This window comes from Heterodontus francisci, chromosome 3, assembly GCF_036365525.1.
Source record: "Heterodontus francisci isolate sHetFra1 chromosome 3, sHetFra1.hap1, whole genome shotgun sequence".
NCBI lineage: Eukaryota > Metazoa > Chordata > Chondrichthyes > Heterodontiformes > Heterodontidae > Heterodontus > Heterodontus francisci.
In genome coordinates this window covers 147,619,289-147,632,212 of record NC_090373.1, presented here as the reverse complement: position 1 = coordinate 147,632,212, position 12,924 = coordinate 147,619,289, and the positions used below count along the sequence as shown (strand labels likewise).

General features: G+C 41.9%; 1 protein-coding gene across 2 annotated transcripts in view; it reads left to right on the top strand.

Annotated features, from left to right (window-relative positions):
* irak1bp1 (interleukin-1 receptor-associated kinase 1 binding protein 1) overlaps positions 1-12,924 on the top strand; it is a 20,281-nt gene extending 7,357 nt beyond the window's left edge. The window contains exons 2-4 of one of the 2 annotated variants that reach the window (XM_068026837.1): positions 5,238-5,303; positions 7,460-7,590; positions 10,605-12,924. In XM_068026837.1, coding sequence (XP_067882938.1) covers positions 5,238-5,303; positions 7,460-7,590; positions 10,605-10,875 — 468 coding nt within the window. In that variant the 3' untranslated portion in view covers positions 10,876-12,924. The remainder of the gene's footprint in view (positions 1-5,237; positions 5,304-7,459; positions 7,591-10,604) is intronic. The other variant, XM_068026844.1, reaches the window with a different exon arrangement.

Sequence of the window (12,924 nt, the reverse complement as noted above, 5' to 3'; positions counted from 1 at the left end):
CTTCAGCTGCTTCATCAATGACCTTCCTCCAAGCAGTCCTTGTAGAAATGCAGCAAGATCTGAACAATATCCAAGTTTGGGCTGAGAAGTGGCAAGTAACATAAAGGCCCGTTACCCAACCGGGACCCGACGACTCGGGCTCAGGTCGGGTCGGACACACTGTATCACAGGTAAGTGGCTCCACTGTTAATGTAATTTTTTGGCTAGAGAGGTGGTTTTGTTAGTTATTTTATGCTTATACAGATCAGCAACAAAGTGAAAAAGTTAACTGATGGTCAGGTCAGGCGCAGGAAAAAATGGAAGGACTCAGGCTCTGGGGCTCGGGTCGGATGTGGTTCTGTTGGGCTCGGGTCGGGTTTTATTTTTGCAGACATGAGCAGGCCTTTAAAGTAACATTCATGCCACATAAGTGCCAGACAATGACCATCTCAAACAAGAGAGAATTTAACCATCACCCCTTGACATTCATTGGCATTACGATCACTATCGCTATCCCACTATCAATATCCTGGGAGTTACCATTGACCAGAAACTGAACTGGAGTAGCCAGTAACCTGCTACAAGAGCAGGTCAGAGGCTAGGAATCCTGCAGCAAATAACTCACCACCTGGTTCCCCCAGTGCCTGTCCACCATCTACAAGGCACAGTTGTGCACAAAACACAAGACTGTGATGGAATACTCTCCACTTGCCTGGATGGCTGCAGCTCCAACAGCACTCAAGAAGCTCGACACCATCCAGGACAAAGCAGCCCGCTTGATTGGCACCCCATCTACAAACATCAGTCCGTCCACCATCAACGCACAGGGCAGCAGTGTGTACCATCTACAAGATGCACTGCGGCAATGCACCAGGGCTCCTTAGATAGCACCTTGCAAACCTGCGACCTCTACCACCTAGAAGAACAAGGGCAGCAGATGCCTGGGAACACCACCGCCTGCAGGTTCCGCTCCAAACCACACATCATTCTAACTTGGAACTATATCGCAGTTCCTTCACTGTCGGTGGGTCAAAATCTTGGAACTCCCTTCCTAACAGCACTGTGAATGTACCTGCCCCACATGGACTGCAGCGGTTCAAGAAGGCGGCTCACCGCCACCTTCTCCACCTTCTCAAGGGCAGTTGTGGGTGGGCAATCAGTGCTGTCTTAGCCTGCGACGCCCACATCCCATGAACGAAGAATAAAAAATGTGCGCAAATCTGTAAAATTGTGATCTGTAATAGTGAAAATGTTAAATTATGAATGATCCTATACTAATACAGAACCTATTTCAGTAATAGTGAAGGTATGGAATTGGTGAGAATAAAATGAACAGAGTCTGAGCCACAGTAGGAAATTAAGAGAAGTGATAAAAAAAACATGTTTTCAAAAGATGGATTTTAAGAAGGTTTTCTAATTTGGGGAGAGGACAGGTGAGGTTGAGGGGTCTGGGGAAAGAATTCCAGAGGGCTCAGCTGAGTTAGGTTAAGACTGTTCCATTGATGATGGGGTTAAAGGTCTGAGGCAGAGGACTGTGCGTGTAGAAGGATGTCAAATGACGGAAGTAAGTTCCAGCAGTAGAGTGATGTAAGGTGGAGAGATTTGATGATGAGTATTTTAAATCCATTATACTGGGAGACTGCAAACGAATGTATAGTCATTTATGGGACAGAAGGAGGCTATTTGGCCCATCGAGTCCATGCTGGATCTCCACGGAGCTATGCAGTCAGTCCCACTCCCTGGCTTGATCCCCATTGCCCTGCAAGTCTATTTCTCTCAGATGGCCATCCAACTTCCTCTTGAAGTCATTGATCATCTCCGCTTCCACCACCCTCATGGGCAGTAAGTTCCAGTTCATTGCCACTCTCCATAAGAATGGAGTAATGGGTGAATGGGGCTTAGTGTGGAACAGGTTATAAGTGGCTGAATTTTGGGCAGGTTGCAGTTTATGTAGGGTAAAAGATGGTAAGAGGGAGTCAAAGAAATTTTGTCTTGAAGTACATATGAACAGTGATGGACAGGAAACCACTCTGGTCTATTCAGCCTGTTCCACACAATTGTAATACCTTGTAATGTATACACACTCCACCTTACCCAAAAATCTTATGATCTGGAAAGAGGCAAAAAAAACAGATTAAAAACCCAGGTCAATTTGGAGGGGTGAGAGAAATCTGGAGAATCAGCATTTCTCTGCCACTGGGAGTGAGGTAGGGAGAAGATGCATGATATTATGGAATTCAAAGTAAGCAGTCATGCTGATAGATAGGAACTGGAGTTTGAATCTTATTTCTGGGTCAACAAGGCCTAATTCAATCTGAGGGATTGGGTAATAATGGCTATCAAGTGAATGACGGAGCAAAATTTATTGTAGTTCTGAACACAACATCTCCAGTTAGAAATTTTGACTCGTTCACAGTAGTGCCAAATGGGCAGTCTGACAGTACAGAGATAGATGTACTGATGATTGAGGGAAGTGGTGGAAAATAGATTTGTGTCACAATAAAACTGACCCCATGCAGGTGGATAATATCCCTCAGGGGTAGTATGTTGATGAGGGGCCAAGGATAAATTGATTATTACTAGATAGCATAATGGAGTATTGTTAAAAAAAAAAAATTGGGCTCAATTTCATGTCGGCAGCGAGAATCCCATTGCATAACATCCGAAATGTTCAACAGCCACATAGATTAACATTTCTGTGAACATTTTATGCAGCTGAGAGAAAATCAATAGTGAATGCTAACCACACTTAATTTTCCTGAGCTAATTAAAGCAATGTTAAGCCAATCTAAAGTAAACTTTAAGCATTTAAAATGTTTGTTTTGAAACTGAACTTCTTCCCCAGTGGGAAATAATCCTCATGGTATAGTACTGAAGCATGCAGACCAAGGCACAAACCCTGCTTTTCTCAGCTGGAGTAGCAGTGAAGCATTACAGTTAATCTCTGAGGGGAGGGAAATCAGCTATAGGAACAACCTATTATAGAATCATAGAATGGTTACAGCACAGAAGGAGGCCATTCAGCCTGTCGTCTCTGTGATGGCTGTCTGCAAGAGCAACTCAACTAGTCCCACACCCTGCCTTTTCCCTGCAATTTTTTTCTCTTTAGATAATTATTCAATTCTCTTCTGAAGGCCTCAATTGAATCTGCCTCCACCACACTAAGGCAGTGCGTTCTAACCACTCGCTGCATTAAAAATGTTTTTACTCATGTCCTTGCCCTCAAGAAGATCTTTACTCTCTCATTCTGATGATTTCTCTCATCTTTGCTCCTTCAAGTCCAAGGGGTGTAGACTTCAGTGTATTACAAAGAATTACAAAGTATTTGCAACACAGGAACGGGCCAATCAGCTCAAAAGATCCATGTTGGTGTGTGTGCTTCCTCTAACCCTTCTCCATCTAACCCCATCAACATCTCATTCTATCCCCCTTTCCCTCATGTGCTTATCTAGATTCCCCTTAAATGCATCCATTCCCCTTGGTTGAGGGGTCCATTAGCAAGGGGCATAGATTTAGAGCAGATTTGAGGACAAATATTTTCACCCAGAGGCTGGCCTGAAAAGGTGGTGGCAGAAAACCTTAACATTTAAAAAGTAGTTGTATATGCACTTGAGGTGCCATAATCTACAAGGAATGGACCAAAAGTTGGAAAGTGGGATTAGGCTGGATGGCTACTTGTCGGCCGGCATGGACACGATGGGCCAAATTACCTCCTTACATTCTGTAAATTTCTTTGAGTTTAACAACTCCTTGTGGCAGTGAGTTCCACATTCTTACCACTCTCTGGGTAAAGAATTTTCTCCTGAATTCCCTATTGGATTTCACCTGCACGTGGAAACATTGTCTCCACGTCTCTTCAATCAAACCCTTTGATAATCTTAAAGTCCTCTGTCAGATTCCCCCACCCCACCTCCCCTCCCCACCCCCCCTCCCCCCAGTCTTTTTGCTGGAGAGTAGAGTCCCAACCTGTTCAGTCTTTTCTAATAGGTATAACCTCTCAGTTTTTGTAGTATTCTAGCAATTTTTTTTGCACCTTCTCCAGTGTCTCTATTTTTTAATAATATGGAGCCCTTAATTCTTCACAGTACTACTACATGTGTGGTCTAACCAAGGCTCTGTACTAGTTTAACATAACTTCTCTGCTTTTCAATTCTATTCCTATAAAAATGAACAGTGCTTTGTTTGCTTTTCTTATGGCCATATTAACCTGTGTCATTACTTTTAATGGTTTTTGTATCTGTATACCCAGATCTCTCTGTTTTTCTACTCCATTTAGACACATATTTTCCAAGGAGTATGTAGCCTCTTTATTCTTCCCATCAAAACCTCACATAAATATATTAAACTTCATTTGCCACTTACATGCCCATTCTGCAAGTTTATTAATATCTTCCTGTATTTTGTTGCACTCCTCCTCTGTATTAACTACACCCCCCAATTTAGCGTCATCCACAAATTTTGAAATTGTACTTCTGATTCCCGAGTCTAAATTGTTTGTTAAATGGTGAACAATGGTGCTTCCAGTCCCAATTCTTCTGGAACACCACTTCCCCTATCTGGCACATAAATGATTTAGCCAACCATCAGCACATTTGGCTGGACCACATTCAAGCACTAGCAGCCTCACTGTCCTCTGCCAAAATCACTCACCACTTCAGGATCATACTTGATAGCAAAAATAATCATTGGCTGTTTATCCCCACTACCAGCTATCTCCTTAAACTCTTCTCCCTGGCCCCCTCCCATAATTGAGAAGAGCTCTTGGACTATTTTGTTATTAAGATTGAGAGCATCTGTTTAGTTGCCTCTGGTGGTTCTCACTTACCTCCTTTCCCCTTGTCCACCAAGCAAAACTTCCCCTAGGCCCAGGCTGATCCCTACCATAGCCCTAGGGGAGGGAAATAACTGACGTCTTGTACTTGGGGTAGGACTCCAAGCATGTTTTGCCCTGTAGAGAATCCTCGAGTCCAAACTTGCCCCCAAGGGATTCATGTCACAGCTCAGTTTAATTGTTACCAGGAATCAGGGTTTCCAACATAATGAATCCTGTTCATTGCTGAATTGAAATAAGTGTGTTCTATTACCCATTGGGAAATAACTTGGGAGTTGGAGACTCAAGAATACCGTCTGCTTGCAATAAGGTATTGCAGCCGCGTGGTTGGGTAATGATTTTATTGAGTGTAATCCTACACTATTACTCTTTTAGTACGATTAATTCTTTATTGAGTACTTTTTCAAATGATTTGCTAATGTTCTAGGAGGACAGTGTTACAGTGACTAAGGATTTTCGGCGAGTTGAAAATGCCTATCAGATGGAAGCAGAGGTATTACTCAGTTATAACCTTTTCATAAACTTGTAAGAAAATACTGCATATAAACTATACCCTTAGCATTAGTATAGTACATTAATTGATATTGATGAAGAACTAGTTGTTACTATCAGTTTTTGGTTTTATTGGAAAGGAAAGGATGATTGTTGAGATGTTTGTTGAATGTAATTAATTTAATCTAGTTACAAATATGATACTGGAAATGTACTAATACAAGTTTGCCTGAATACTTTATCTATATTGTTTTTATGTAAACTTCAGGCCAGTTGCTGGAGTTGTAGCTTTTATTCTGTTTAGCTGGCTATCCAGGCTGACTTTCCTGCTGCCACCCACTGCCCAAGTAGTAATGGCAGCCAGCTTCCAGATGATCTAGCTGCTGTCCAATAAACAGCAGGTGAAGGGAGTCCATCTACAATGAACACTCATCCTTTTTGAGAAATAACTTGTATTTTTAAGTTTTCAGGACTTCCTCATCCCCTCTGAGACCCTCCAGTCTGAAGGGGATTTGGGAGCATGCATAAAGACCTACTAATTTTGCACATCCTCTCTGTGGGAAAGCCCTACAAGTAAGTGGATAACACAAAAGGGCAGAGAGTTGCAATCATCAGTCCATTTTTTTCCCTCTGCTTTGCACCTGGGAAATTAACCTAACCCAGATGCAAAGAGAAAGGAAATGTTGCCTCATTATCTCTTACACCAGTCATTAACAAAGAAGAATGGTTGCTAACTTTCAGGCCTCTGGCACTGAGTGCTGCTTTTGTACCAGTCACTAGATGAAGCTCAATAGTGGCCTGGATTGGCAGCCTCTCTGATTATGCTTTAAAGAGGAAAGTGCCTTCTCCAGCAAATCTAGCTGAATTCAAAAGCTATTTTTATAGGGAATTACAGGGGTGAACCCAACTGCCACCACTTTGGAACATACTGGTTAGTGCACTCACACCTAGTGTTCGTGTATTTTTTTTAAATAGTGGCCTGGATTGGCAGCCTCTCTGATTATGCTTTAAAGAGGAAAGTGCCTTCTCCAGCAAATCTAGCTGAATTCAAAAGCTATTTTTATAGGGAATTACAGGGGTGAACCCAACTGCCACCACTTTGGAACATACTGGTTAGTGCACTCACACCTAGTGTTCGTGTATTTTTTTTAAATTGTGGTTAGCTGAGGGAGGAAATTTGGTCAACAGTGGGCGAACTCTACTTTTAAAGTAGTACCCTAGCATCTTGTATGTACACCTCAGATAACAGATTTAGTTTAACATAAAGACAGCATCTCTGGCAATGCAACAGTTCCTCAGTACTGCACTAAAATATCAGCCTAGATGATGTGCTCAAGTCTTGGAGTGAGACTTGCAACCACAACCTTCTGAATTAAACTCAGCCCCTAGTGTTTGTGTAAAGCAGATTGATTCTTTTTCCTCTGTCTTCAGGATCTCATTGTACTGTAGCTCAAAGAGCAGGCAAGAGACCTTCTTCCAGGTCCCTACTAGTGTTGTCTGTAACAAGGTGACAGTTGTGCATTATAGCAACCTTTTGCTCCTTCCCTGCAAAGCAACAGTTGACCTGCCCTGGAGACGTCATCATCCATGAATGTTGAGAATTGACCTTTAACTTGTATTTATGAGTGAGTTTCAGTCCCATCTGTATCTGACCTAAAATATTTAAGTCAAAAGCCAACAAGGAGTCAGGATAGGGGATGGGATGATGTCTTGGGTTCTGTTATTGCATTGATTAAGAAAATTGAAAATCTTCATGACATAAAACAGAAAAGTAAGTGGAAAATATATTTTAATATCTAGTTTGCATTATTAGAAACTTATAGATAGCCAACTCAAAAATTTGAAGACATCCAAAAGTGACAACCTTACTAATGGGAACATGATATATTTCTGCATTACTTATCTGGGCCAATAAAAAACAGACACCACCATAAACTAGAAATAATACTGGAAATTTGTAATCTTCCAAAAAATTGGAAGGGGATTATAAGAACTATTTCCGTTGTCTAGGGTAATATTTCTAGTTAATCAATTATCACCTAGCCTAAGTCCAAAAGTGTCACTGATTGCCTTTCACTTCATTATGCTGTACATTAAGCCAGAGACTTTACTATTTTGCATTTTTTAAAAGGACATTTATGTTTTTTTCTTCCCCAGGTCTGTGTTATATTTGGTGACTTTGGCAAGATGGAGGATTTGTGTAACCTGTTAGTGGAGAAACTAGACAGTTCTGTCATTGTTGGTTCACCTCAGTTCTACCACACAACTGAAGCTGTGGAAAGTATCAGGTAACATGGACTACGTTATGCCTTTCTTACCCAGTACCAAAACACATTTAATGGTTTTACGAATGGTCCCAGGACAAGTGTTTTAGATTATTTTTTATAATGTTCATTCATTCCTGGAACAGATCATTTTTCTGTTCAGTTTACCACATACTTTCAGCTTTTTTAGTGCCCATGGAAACTGAAATTCCTTGTAAAAGGAATAATATTACCATTAGTTAAACCTTAGTTAAAAATGATCACAAGATTTGCAATCTGATTTACAGCTTACCATAACAAGAACACATTTTGAATTTATATATCAACTGTATTGCCTTAGTAGGGTATTAATATGAATGTTTCTCAGATAATATGTAAGAAAGTACAGAGTAAGAAAAGGCCACTCAGTCCATCAAGTCCCTTCCATCCAAAATCCACATGAAGGTTTTACATAGAACTATTCCCCATTACCACTTGTTGATCCATTATTTTAAGGAAAACAGAGATCTCCCCTTTGAAACTAAAAACTAAGCACTAACAGATACTAACAAGTTGATTTCCAATTGACCCCAAATCACCGATGCTCAATTTGAATTGTGCCATAACTACTCAGGGCCAGACCTCTTTACAGCCTTGGTCCAGACATGGTTAAAGAGCTGAATTCCAGAGATGAGGTGAAAGTGACTGCCCTTGACATCATGACAGCATCTGGCTGAGTGTGGCTTCAAGGATCCTCAGTAAAATTGAAGTCGATGGAAATCAGTAGAGGGGTGGGAACTCTTCACTGCCTGGATTCATACCTAGCACAAAGGAGGCCAATCATCCCAGCTCAAGAACATTGCTGCAGAAGTTCTTCAGGGCAGTGTTCTAAGCCCAATCATCTTCACTTTTTCATCAATGACCATCCCTCCATTTTAACGGTGAGGATGCTCACTGATGATTGCACAGGGTTCCGTTCCATTCGCAACTCCTCAGATAATGAAGAAATCTGTGCCTGCATGTAGGTAGACCTGGACAACATTCAGGCTTAGGCTGATAAGTGGCAAGCAACATTCATGTCATACAAGTGCTAGGCAGTGACCATCTCCAACAAGAGGCAGTGTAACCACTTCCCTTTGACATTCAACAGCATTGCCATTGGTAAATCTCTCGCCATCAACATTCTGTGGACTAGAAACTTAATTGGACCAGCCACACACACAAGAGCAGGTCAGAGGGTGGGTTTTCTGTGGCGAGGAACTCACCTCCTGACTCCTCAAAGCCTGTCACCATCGACAAGGCACAAGTCAGAAGTGTGATGGAATACTGCCCACTTGCCTGGATGAATGCAGCTCCAACAACACTCAGATGCTTGACACCATCCCGGACAAAGCAACCCATTTGATTGGCACCCTGTTCACCACCTTAAACATTTGCTTCTTCCACTGCCATTGCACATTGGCGGTAGTATGCATCATCTACAAGGTGCACTGCAGCAACTCCCAAACCCACGACCTCTGTTGCCTAGAAGGACAAAGGGCAGCAGGCGCATGGGAATAAAACCTCCTACAAGTTTCCCTCCAAGCCACACACCATCCTGACTTGGAACTATATCGTCGTTCCTTCACTTTCACTGGTTCAAAATCCCTAACAGCCCTGTGGGTGTACCTATGTCACATGGACTGTAACGGTTCAAGAAGGTGGCTCATCACCACCTTCTCGAGGACAGTTAGGGATGGGCAATAAGGCTGGTCTTGCCAGCGACAGCCACATTCCATAAATGAAAAAATCTTGTCTCTGTTAATGTTGTTGGAGATGGGATTAGCAAGTATGGTTCTTTTAGGATTGAGTTGGCTTCAAGCTGATAGAAAATAGTTAACTGTCTGTCATATTGTACAAGGCCATTAAATTTATCGACACTGAATTCCAACTGTCCTTTGCCTTATTTCACCATATTATCAGTATCTCTTAACATCCCTTTACATTGTATACATAATAATTACTTTACATTTGACTCAATTTGACACGTTAGTGCATGGTAGAGGGAAAAATGGCCTCAGACTCTAAATGCAGGGTAGACCTTGGGTTTGGGTAGCTAGAAAGGGACTGTTTCAGGTGATACTGCCAATGATGTTTACTGCTGGAGGAAAACAGAATTGTACTATGCCACAAAGGGGCAAAAAACCTTATTAATGGCTTTAACATTCAATCATGCATGCAGGAAGTGTGGAAATGTGAAAAATGCTATTGTACAACTTTTAATAGCACATGAAGTTGTTATTGGACAGTTGGAGAATTTATTGATCCGCAAATCTGGACACCTAGCAAAGAATTAATAAAACTATGGCCAGTAGAGAATCTGCTGATCTCCCACCATAACTTCAGTTGTAGATTTGTAATACTTCTATGGAAATTAAGAACTGGGCCTCGATTTTAACTCTGGGTAGGATTGGTGCATGGGTTATCCAGAGTAAGCAACAGAAATTTAGTTCTTGTGCTTCATTTACATATCCCACCCAAATTACTGCCTGGCCGGCAGATGGGAGCAGACATTTCAGCAGCAGGTGGCTGCTGCCAAGACCAGTAGGAATGATCCCGGCACAAGTTAGCCCATCGGCTTGCTCCAGGAGGGGAATCCTCGGGCAGGGGAGGCTCAAGCTTTCCTAGTGTGCTCAGAGGAGTATTCATGTTCTTCTGCTCCCAACTGCTATTTCTAGTAAGTTTCACCTGGCAGAGGAGTCACCACTGCTACCCTGCTTGGACCTCAGCTTATAATGTCATATTGGGCCTTGATGATATCAAAACACATCTGCATATTTGAAGAGGACTCCACTGACTCCACAGTCCTTGCTTTCCATAATTTAAAAAGGCAGTCGGCCAAATCAGGGCAGAAGAAGGCTCATTAAGCACCTGACTTCATTTTAACTTCCCCTCTGCCTCATTTACACTAGGTGGGTGGGACTAAAATTCAAGGCCTTTGTGTCACCTGCAATGTCTTTTAACTAAAAATGCATAGAATAAAATAAAATTGTGTAAAAGTTCCCTTTTTTTTTGTAAAGACGGCAGGCATGTCTTCGAGCTGTTGCTAATTCTCGACGTAAAGCATTTGAAGTGTGCCGACTGCTTGGCCAGACCCTCGGTAGACCTTTGATCATCCGGGAAGAAGAAACCAGAGAAAGTGAGGGTCTAGCCTCTGAAGCACCAACACCTGACAACACAAGGCCATTGACTGTTCAGCAGCAGATTAGCAACGCATCTGTAACTGTTTGTTCCAAAGTGTTTGTGACTTTTGAACTTAAATCAAAAGATAATTTCAAAAGGAATAATTAAGTAAATCTCTTGAATCTACAAATTAAAGTTATGCTCTTAAATAAGGAAACCATCTGCATTTTTAAAAATGCCAATTAATGTTTTACATGTGCATAAAATGCAGATTTGTGGAAGTCAATCTGGAGATGTAAATGCTGTATTAGCTCATGTTTAGTGGTGCTAATTTTTAATGAGCTCCTTAATGTAGGTAAAATGGATCCATCGGGTTTATACATTACAGCACCTGCTGTTTCTACTTTTTCAGCACATCACCAGTAACGAAGGCAACATGGAACTGATGGCTGCTTGTGGCAATCAACATCAAAATCTCTGGGAACAAAAAGTTATTGATGCAGTTTTTGGTCATATGCACAACTATGAGGCAAATGATATTTTTGTGCAACAGTCAGTATCACCAAATCTTTTTCAGCCATTTCATTTCTCCATCAGTTGATCTATTAATGATCTTTGCTGTGTACATACAAAATGGAGAAAGAAACTAAAGTTGATAGTGCAGGTCTGTTTCAAGTTGTGAAGCTTGCTGGTACCGTGGATATGATGTAATGCAACATGTAATCCTGGCAGTTTGTTGCAGCAGGGTTGTACCTGCCAGAGAACATAGCAACATAGGAGCAGGAGCAGGCCATTCACCCCATCGAGCCTGCCCCGCCATTCAGTATGATCATGGCTGATTATCTACTTCAATGCGTTTTTCCCGCGCTATCCTCATATCCCCTTATGTTATTTGTATTTAGAAATCTGTCAATCTCTGCTTTAAACATACTCAATGACTGAGCTTCCACAGCCCTCTGGGGTAGAGAATTCCAAAGATTCACAACCCTCTGAGTAAAGAAATTTCTCCTCATCTATGTCCTAAGTGGCTTCCCCCTTATTTTGAAATTGTGTTCCCTGGTTCTAGACTGTCCAACCAGCGGAAACATCTTAGCTGCATCTACCCTGTCTATCCCTTTAAGTATTTTGTAGGTTTCAATACGATCACCTCATTCTGAGAATACAGGCCCAGTTTCCCCAATCTCTCTTCATAGGACAGTCCCAACATCCCGGCAACAAGTCTGGTGAACCTTTGTTGCTCTCCCTCTATGGTAATAATATCCTTCCTAAGGTAAGGGGACCAAAACTGCACACAGTAATCCAAGAACCTCAGTAAAATTTGAATGGGACTGGCAGGCAGATGTATCTCGGGCATCCCCCTGTCATACAGGTGGTGGGGGGTGGCGGTGAAGTACACAGGATACCTGTCCTTCCACTTCGCAGGCTAGGATACAAGCTGCGCGCACACACCGCCCACCCCCGGCCACTTTATACAGTGGTAGACTTTTTTTTAAATTGTCGTTTCTCTGGTCTGCGAACCTCCTCTAGTGGAGCCCACTTGTGGCTTTTGGCTGTTTTGGCCTCCAGTTATATATCAGACTCCAAGAAGGAACCAGGAACGCTCAGTTTAAGTAGACCCAGGCCCCACTTCAATTGTCAGTGGCCTTGTGAGCGATGGATGGAGAGTCTGCCCCTTACAAGGACAAGTACGGAATCCCTGTTTAGGCTGGGACCTGGCATATCCACATCCCAGCCTATTTTCAAGCCATCCCACTGGAACATGTCAGTTATGACGGGAGTCTGGTGGAATAACTGAGAAAACTTGAATTCCCCCACCTCCCCTCCCCCCAAAGAAGGAGTGCGGTTGCTAACAATCACTAATATCCACATTCCAATGAGTCAGGATAGTATGTCGGGATGATAGATTTCCCTGGCTCGCTGTTGAGAACCAATACAATTTCAGTGACGGGATAGTTTACAGTCATAATGGGAATGATGAAAGATTACTTAATAAAACAATTTTATACAATAGAAAGGGCTTTCATTTTACAAAACTCAAGACTATTTCTTAAAAGGTAAAAAAAATCTTTTACAACAATGCAAATATTGTTACTTATTTTGTTCCTTTTGTTTGCTGCAGTGTACCACAATTGCACAAGTACCATTTAAGTTATTTATGTTTGGACACCTGCTTTGCTATATACTAAATACTTGATTATTAAAAGTTCTTAACTTGCA